This window comes from Phascolarctos cinereus, unplaced genomic scaffold, assembly GCF_003287225.1.
Source record: "Phascolarctos cinereus isolate Bilbo 61053 unplaced genomic scaffold, phaCin_HiC Scaffold_4;HRSCAF=312, whole genome shotgun sequence".
Lineage (NCBI taxonomy): Eukaryota > Metazoa > Chordata > Mammalia > Diprotodontia > Phascolarctidae > Phascolarctos > Phascolarctos cinereus.
The window spans coordinates 461,023,447-461,032,677 of record NW_027555847.1 but is presented as its reverse complement, the minus strand read 5'-3'; the positions used below and the strand labels follow the sequence as shown (position 1 = coordinate 461,032,677).

Here is a 9,231-nt window from a genome sequence, read left to right as displayed (position 1 = left end):
TGATGATGAGGGCACACCGCTCCTTTATCAATAGTCAATAAACATTTATTAAGCACCTACTTTGTGCCAGATACTGTGTTAAGTGGGGGAGGGGGGGGACAGAGTTACAAAAAAAGAAAGACAGTTCTTGACCTAAAGAAGCTTGGAGAATTCAAAGAAGTCTAAAATCAGTACAGCTGGATATAAACACTTTATCCTTGTTTAGACCTTTGTCACCTTTCTTGGTGTTTACCTTTTTATATTTGTTTTAACACCTGTGTTTTAACTTCAAGTTTTTGCAAAGCTCTTCTTTTTTCTTCAGGAATGTTTGAAAGTTCTGTATTTCATTAATGGTCCATTTCCCTCCCTTTAGGATTATAGTCAGTTTTGCCGGGTAAATTATTTTTGGCTGTAAGTCTATATCCTTTGCTTTCTTGAATATGATATTCCAAGTTCTCTTCTGCTTTGTAGTGGTGACTGCTAAATTGTGTCTGATCCTGACTGGCTCACCAGGAACTTAAATTCTTTCTGGTTATTTCCAATATTTGTTTTTTCTTTGATCTGGAAGCTTTGGATTTTGATTAGGATGTTTCTGGAAGTTTTCAGGTGGATGGGTTTCTTTTAGGAGGTAACTGGTGGATTTCTACTTTGTCATCTGGTTCTAAGAGATTAGGCAGTTTTCTTGAAAATTTCTTGAATTATGAAGTCTAGGCTCTTGTTTTGGTCATGATGTTTAGGTAGTCCATTGATTTTTAAATTTTATCTCCTTGATCTGTTTTCCAGGTCAGTTGTTTTTGCAGCCTTATGTTTCCTTTTTTTATTTTCAGTCCTTTGACTTTGTTTTAATATTTCTTGTTGCCTTATGTTGTCATTTGCTTTTGTTTGTTCTATTTTAATTTTCAGAGTTTGTTGCTTGTGCAAGGTTTTGCACCTCTTGTGCTAAACCTTTAATTCCCTTTCCAAATCTTTCTTCCATAGCATTTTTTCTTTTCTGATTTTCTCCTTTAGCATTCTGATTTAATTGACAAAAACATTTTAAACTCTTGCTTCATCTCTTTTAATAATTCTAATTGAATTTATGCCCAAGCTGTGTTTTCTTTTGAAGCTTTGCTTGTAGATATTTTGGAATCATTCTTTTCTGCTTTTATGTCTTGAGTGTCCCTGTTGATGGGGTATGGGCCCAAGCCAAGACCTTTGCCCCTTTCACCCAAAAGAATTGGGGCCCCATTTGTCTACAGGCCCTAGAAAACTCCACTTTGGACTCTCCTTGAACTCTTCCACTTCATCAAGGAAGTCTATAGGGTACTATGCCCAAGCTCCTAATTCTCAGTTACCCTTAACCTAGCCCAGCCCTTCATTGTTTGCTACCTCCAGATGGTCCAGGCCTACTTCCCACCCTTGATCTTATCTAGACAACTCCAGTCACCCCAGCCTACTGGCCACTCCCATCAAGATCCTCCCTAGACCCCTTCTCCAATCACCTCAAACTACTTGGCCACTCCTAGATTCCTCTCCATTAAGGTGCTCAGATTCTTAAGATGTAGTCAATGGCTGAGTTTCACTCTAGCCTGCTTGTCAATATGAGCATCACAAATATTCAGATTCCTTAAGAGTCTGGCCAATATGGTGAATCTTTAATAAACCTTGTCTTTGGCTAAAAGAAGGGTTGGGTCAAATTCATTTGGGCAGGGATCCCAGCACCCCTAAAACTCAACACCTGTCAACATAATATCTTTTTTAATGGAGGTATTCTTTTATTGTTTGTTGTTCTTCCAGCCTACTTTGTGACTTTGAACTTGATTAGGGCCTGCCTCTGCTGAACTTCTAGAGGGAAGGTCTGGGCTTCTATAACTCATTTTTCTGTGTATTAAACATTGTGTTATTCCAGTACAGCTTAGGCTGGTGACCTGCAAACTTGAGATGCTCCTAAAGTGGTCTGATTTAGTATAAAGTCTGATTGCTGTTCCTTGGCATGAGTTCTGCAAAGTTCCTGAATTTTGTTTGAGTCTAAGCAACAACAGACTGGCGGCTGGGCTCAGACACTATCAGCCGTCTTGGAAATTCTGCAGGCTTAGAATGATAGAGCTGCAGACTCTGGGACAGATGGAGTATGTACAACAAATCTAGAAAAGAAGGCCAAGGAGTTACAAGAGGGTATGAGTGTTTTGTGGGGAGAGAAAGGCCTATTGAAAGGTGCACCTGAACTGACATGTCACATCCAACCTGAGGTGGCATCCAAGCTGTGTCTTGAAGAAAGCTAGGAGTCTAAAATGTAGAGTTCAGCAAGGGGTACATTCTACACATGGGGGATCACCTGTGCAGAGGCATTGAGGCTAATGTTAGATGTAGTAAGAGAGTATTTTACTCCCGATATTAAGAAATGTATTGATAAAAAATGCTATCCTCATCCAGAGAAAGAACTATGGAGTTTGAACGAAGATTGAAGCATACCATTTTTCTTTTTTGTTTCTTCTTTCTTGTGGTTATTAAAGCTATTGTGGTTATTAGAACCCCATTGGTTCTAATACTTTACAACATGACTAATATAGAAATATATTTAATATGATTGTACACGTATAGCCTATATGAGATTGCATGCCATCTTGGGGAGAGGGAAGTGGAGGAAGGGGGAGAAAATTTAGAACTTAAAATCTTACCGAAGTAAATGTTGAAAACTAAAAACAAACAAACAAACAAAAGAAATGTGTTATCAAGATTAGGCCCAGTTGGCATTGCTTTTGTCAGAGGAACCTGCTCATACATTAGATGGGAAAATGAAGAAGTCATTGAGTGATCTGTTGTGCAACTGGGCTCTCTGCCTCCCCCGCCACCATTTTTCATATATACATGTGTGTGTATATGTATCTCATTCTGTACCCTGAGTCCACATCTCTGTTGATAGGTGAGTAACACCAATTGCTTATCATTAGTCCTCTAGAATCAGGGTTGAACATTGTATTGATTAGATTTCTTATGGTTCTCAAAGTTGTTTTTACAATGTTGTTATTATCTAAATTGTTCTCCTGGTTCTACTCACTTTACTTTGTATTAGTTCATATAAGTTTTCCCAGGTTTCTCTGAAACCTTCATCATTTGATCCCTTTGATCAAATTATCCCTTCATCATTTAGGGGTTTTGGGGAGAATACAACTGACTCCATTTTGTGCTATATTTGCTGTTATTATATTTCTTTTTCTGTGTGACACTAAATGTATTGTCTCCTTCAGTACCTCTCTTCCCTCAGTTACTTTATAGTTACAAAAGAAGAACTAGTAGGACTTTGAACATGTTGTAGAAGCTTAACACATGTTAATTAACTAACTGATTAATAAGGAAGATACTATTTTCTTTGCTCTGTTGTGAAGAGCTATGCTAAAGGCCTTTTTAAAAAAAACAGTGTAAGCATCCTTTTTCTTTTACTAAAAACATACTGTTTACACATCCTACCTAATCTTACTCAAAACTGCTTTGACCTACCTGATCTTTCCTAAGATAACATATAATTGTGTGGTTGTGTCTGTGTGTGTGATCTCTGGAATTGTGAAACACAAATGTCCATCACCTTTTATTGGTGTTTGTCACACTCATGAAGGATGAACTATAGTGTACCTGTCTGTAACCTGTGCTGGCTTATTTGTGCAATGGCTAGCAAGAACCCTGAAAAGTCTTGCCATAGGCAGCTAGGTTGTATTGGGTAGAGTATTGCTCATGAAGACAGGAAGACCTGAATTTAGATCCAGCTTCAGATACTTATTAGTTGTGTGGTCCTGGGGAAGTCACCTAAACTTTATCTGCCTCATTTTCCTCATTTGTAAGAAAATAGTGACACCTATTGCAGGTGCAGTGCTGTTGTGAGGATCAAATGAGTTAACATGTGCAAAGTTCTTTGAAAACATAGAAGTGTTATATAAATGTTAGCTATTATTATTTCTTAATGCACAGTAGCATTAATTCATATACCATAACTTTTTGTTTAGCCATTCCTCAATTGATGGGTAACCCTTTAGTTTCTAGTTCTTTGCTACAACGAAAGAGCTATTTTTGCACATTTTTGTACATCCTTTTCCTCTTTAAAAAAAAAATTCCAGAGTATAGCAGCAGTAGTAATATTTGTAGTAGTAATAGTAGTAGTAGTTGTTGTAGTCTATTGATAGATAGTCTAAGGATATGCATACCTAGTTTTCCTAGAAAGGAATCCAAGCTGTGAATAGCCATATGACAAACACATACTCCAAAGCAATAATAGAGAAATGCAAATTAAAGCAGCTCTAAAGTTCCACATCCTACCCATCAGATTGGCAAAATTGGCCAAAAAAAAAAAGGAAGAAAATTACAAATATTGAAGGTTTTATGGAAAAATAGGCACACGGATCCACTGTTGATGAAATGGTGGATTGGTTCAGCCATTCTGGAAAGTAGTAGTAGTAGTAATTGTGGTAGTGGTAGGAGCTATGTTTTTCTTTGAGGTTTTACATGTAGATGCTTTGGAGTTATTCTGTTCTGTTTGTGTCTTGCATGTCCCTGTCACCATGTTTGCTTTTTGTGGTGGGATTCTTTGTTGCTGTTGCTGTCGTTTGTTGTTGTTCCAGCCTTTTTTCTGATTTTGGAGGTTTCGTGCCAGTCTCTGCTGTACTTCCGGAGGGAAGGTTTGGGAGCCTTGGACTGGCTGGCTGCTGAGGTTGTTTGCAACTTAAATTCTGTGATTCTAAGTTATCATAGCTATAAGCTGTTGGTTTGTCCCCTTTTCAGTCTTGGTATGTTCAAGGGTTATGAGCCCAGCATCCAGGAAGCAAAAGATGATTCTTTTCTTCTTTTTTCTGTGCTGGCTGTGGAGTAGGGACCTTCCAGTCCTGGGCCAGATTGGGTCCTGGATTCCATTTGACCACTGATGGATTTTCAGAAATCACTTGTGGCTATTGACTGACTTGTTCTTAGTTGTTAAAACCTATTTGTGTCTATGTAGTTGAGAAAAAAAAATCTGGTTCTAAAAGTCATTGGTAGAGATAACCTTAACATAACCAAGATGGTTATATTTCAAAACTTCTCTATGGAAAGCAACTATATAATAGTAATTAAAAGTAAGTAACCTAGTACCCTGGTAGAGGGAGAACCCAAAATTCCATTATTAGTGAGTAATTTGGTTTTATAAGAGGTAATTACAGCAGAGTGCTGGCATTTTAGTTATGAAAGAAAACTAAAAAAAAATTTAGGTCATTATTCCCTTCATTCACCTTGTGCTTTTAAAGTAGATTTTCCGTAGACATACCTGGTATTTTCCTATCTCTGTGTTTTTGTTCACAACCCTACCTCCCTGTGGAGTAATCATTTGCTCTACAACCCAATCTTTACCAGTTAAGAGTCCTTGATTACCCTTTAAAGCTCTCTCAAATGCTGTTTTCTTCATGAAACTTTTTTGTGATTCTTCTGCTTCCCAATTTCTCTTATACCATTTGTAGTAGATAACGCAGGTTAGCTTTTCCTGTATTATTCATAGCCATACTCTGGATTCATGCCAAGAAAGCATTTGCTTATAGATATGTGGGAACATGTGGTCCATGATAAGACATATAGACGCTGGGTGTACAGTATCTGAGAGGCCTGAAAATTCATGTGGTCACTATAGGGAATCATTTCTACCATGGTGGTAGTGCTAGAAAGATGAGAAAATGGTTAACATAATCACAAGAGGAAGAAACAAACATTTAGACCTTGTCCTTGCAAGGAAGAGAGGCCCAGCAGGGAAAGATGTACCAAAGAGCAAAAAGGCAGAGCCACAAATATCAGGGAGGATTAGAAACCCACGGACCTTGCTTTTGCAAGGTACTAGAGTTTACTTACATTGACAGGGAACCAAGTGTGTACTCAGGAGCAATTCAGCCCTATTTCATTCATACTGTGAGTCATATGAACTCTATAGGTTCAGAGGCAAACTGGAATCCATCAGAGAAGAGGATCCCTTTTGGAAAAAGGGAGGAGAGACTTTTTTTTTCCTGCAAGGCAATTGAGGGTAAGTGACTTTGCCCAGGGTCACACAGCCAGTAAGTGTCTGAGGTCACATTTGAACTCAGGTCCTCCTGACTCCAGGGCTGGTGCTCTGTCCACTGCAGAGACTTCCTAACAGTCAGGGAACTTGGGTAGGTGCTCACTTTGTGTTTTTGTTGGGTTAAAATCTATTTCACATGTGATGTCTCATTAGCTTGAATGCTTAAAGGGGACCAGAAGGGAGAGCTAAGTGGCACAGTGGAGAGGGCACTGGCCCTGGAGTTAGGAGGACCCGAGTTCAAATATGAACTCAGACACTTACTGGCTGTGTGACCCTGGGCAAAGTCACTTAACCCCAACTCCTCAGAAAAATAAAGGGGACCAGTGTCATTTTGAGGAGAAAAGAGAGATGTAATGATATTCCTAGGGAAGCTTGGGGTAGGGATATGAGCTAATTTTTGTGTGCATGTATGTTTGTATGTACATGCGAGTCAGATAGTGACATTCTTAGACATGAACTAGTGGTGTTATATGAGAGATGCTTCCCAAATTGTACCCAGATCTCGTCAGGGATTAGGATTCCAATAACACATGTGTTATGTAATTATCATATTCTACCTCATACTGTATTTATTTGTGAATACCCTATCTCGTTCCTAGAGTAAATAATTATAATAGCTGGCATTTATATCATGCCTCCTAGTGCCAGGCACTGAGCTTTTACAAATATTATCTCATTTTCTCCCAACAACAACCCTGAAAGGTAGGTACTGTTACTATCCCGGTTTCACAGTTGGGGAATCTGAGGCAGAGGTTAAGTGACTTGCCAAAGCTCACACAGATGGTAAGTGTCTGAGGCTGGATTTGACTCTGACTCCAGGCCCAGTGCTCTCTCCACCATACCACCTAGCTGCCTCAAACACAGGAAACGTATCTTGAATAAGTTCTTTGAAGACAAAGGCCTGTTATTTTGAATCTTTTATTAAAAGAATAAAAATGATAAATGCATGATAACATATAGATCTATCAGACATAAGTGTTAACAATTAGAGTTTAAGAAGTAGGAAGGATTAAAGATGTAATCCTATTTTAGAGTAACTGAGGAAAAATATATTGTTACTTTTGGCTACCAACAACTGGATCATGTGGACAACTTTCAAAGCAGATTGTTTAAAATAAGCTGATTTTATCAATTTTAAAGTACAGAAGTTTTAATTAGAACTCACAAATCATTGTAATCTATTTTTATAAAGTCTTGAAAATAAAAAGTTAGATGAATTATAATTACAGTGCATACTCTAAATATAGATTGTGAAATTCTTATATTTTTAATAATGGAGTAGATATGATGCTAATTATTTGTAGCTAGTTTCTTTTTCATTTTCTTCAGTAAAGGCTTCAGATTATTTATTCTTTATTCACTAGCATGAAACTAGATTTTAGCTTTCCATTTCTTTTCAGGAGTCATTATGCTTGCTGTGAAAAGACAAAGAGAATAGAAATTTATTAAACTAACAAAGATATGTTATTTACAAAATAATGTTTTATGCCTCATGTGAAAACTTGCATCATTTTGTAGATATAGATAATATTGATAGTTCTCTAGAAAGTGTTTTAAGACTTTTTAATTCATGAAAGTCACAAAGTAATCTTTTATAGATTAGTACTTAGAAAGCAGTCTTTCATAGATTACTGAGACTTCCATATATATCACAGAATTGTTTTAATAGATTAATTTCACTTTTAGCAAATAAATTACTAGAGCAACCATTTCACTATTTCCTGGGTAACTAAGGCTTGTTCCCAATTATTTTCAGAAAACATACCTTCTGTGACCTAGGATAGATTAGTTATCCTTCTGGGACTGACCTCGTCTTCTAATGGAACAGGACCAGTAATAACAACTTAATATTATATAGTGCTGACTTTGTGCCAGTCACTGTGCTAAGCAAATATCTCATTTGATCCTAATAACAACCCTGAGAGTTGGGTGCTATTATTATTTCTATTTTGCAGTTGAGGAAACTGAGGCAGAGTGACTTGCCAAAGGTCACACAGCTAGTAAGTGTCTGAGTCTGGATTTGAACTCGTGTTCCCGACTCCAGGCCCAGTGCTCTGTATACTGCATGGCCTAGGAGCCTCAAAAAACCAGTAAGTCTTTGTAAGACTTTGTTTCCCCTAGACAAACACACACACACTCTCAGTCTCCCTCTGTGTTCCCTCCCTCCCCTGGATTTTTCTAGGTCTGTGCAACTGGCCAGTTCTACCATCTATGCCTCTGACATTTAATAGGTTGGCCAGAGGGTTAAAAGTTGCATTTCAGAAAGAACTGGGTTGAGTGAACTCACTTTACTTTTTATACACCAGCAAGTGATAAAGAACTGTGGAAATATTGACAGAATTTTTAAAAATAGAGTAGAATTACACTTTTAGAGAATACTTACATAGTTTTCCATCTTTTTCTAATTTGTTCAAATGAAGGGAGAGGTTAATACTGGCTGCTTTATATAAATTCTCAGGAGTATTCTAATATGAAACAAAAGTGATAGAAAAATATTACTTTTGCAAACCCATTAGGCATATTTTATAAAACCTCTTAGGAACAACGTGATATAGAGAAAAGTTTTATTTGGAGATGCTACTGTAGTAACATGAAAGTATTTCACATTGTTAAGCTTTCTGTTTTATGCTGACATATTCAACTCCTAAAGTACTGTTTTTGAGTAGTCTTGATCATATAGGACATCCATCTATACATGAAAATATCTTTGCATACTTTTATACTTAATAAGCACCCGAGACTCAAATTTTACACTTAAATTTTTTGATAGTATCTAATATTTAATAACCACCTAACTGTAATTGGTGAGCATTGACAAAGAATGTGTTATATATTTGCTTACCATCTACCACAATTCCTGGCACACAGGTGAATAAATGAGAGTCTTAATGTTTTCCCTATTAACACCCTCGGAGGTTGGGTGGGGGGTGTGTGTTCCCTGTAAGTAGGAAAGTTACAGAAAAAAAGTGACTCAAGAATGTAATCAGAGAAAGGGGTGATAGGATAAAAGGGAGAAGGCATAGGGTCACAGAAACACATTCACAAATACAGACATACCACAAAGAGGGATTGGAGGAACAGAAGAGAACTTGCTGGTATTTTACGGAAATGGCAAGATAATACATTAATAACAGAGAAAAATTAATTTATCCACTTAGGTGAACTCAAAAGGAACTGAGAACCTAAAAGTAGGATTTGTTTTGTTTGCA

The 9,231-nt window shown here is 37.3% G+C and overlaps 1 protein-coding gene across 1 annotated transcript in view; it reads right to left on the bottom strand.

The window, feature by feature from the left end:
* Positions 1-6,926: 6,926 nt before the first annotated feature.
* LACTB2 (lactamase beta 2) overlaps positions 6,927-9,231 on the bottom strand; it is a 43,963-nt gene continuing 41,658 nt past the window's right edge. The window contains exons 6-7 of the mRNA XM_021002097.2: positions 8,406-8,487; positions 6,927-7,437 (exon numbers count right to left, since the gene is read on the bottom strand). Coding sequence (XP_020857756.1) covers positions 7,394-7,437; positions 8,406-8,487 — 126 coding nt within the window. The 3' untranslated portion in view covers positions 6,927-7,393. The remainder of the gene's footprint in view (positions 7,438-8,405; positions 8,488-9,231) is intronic.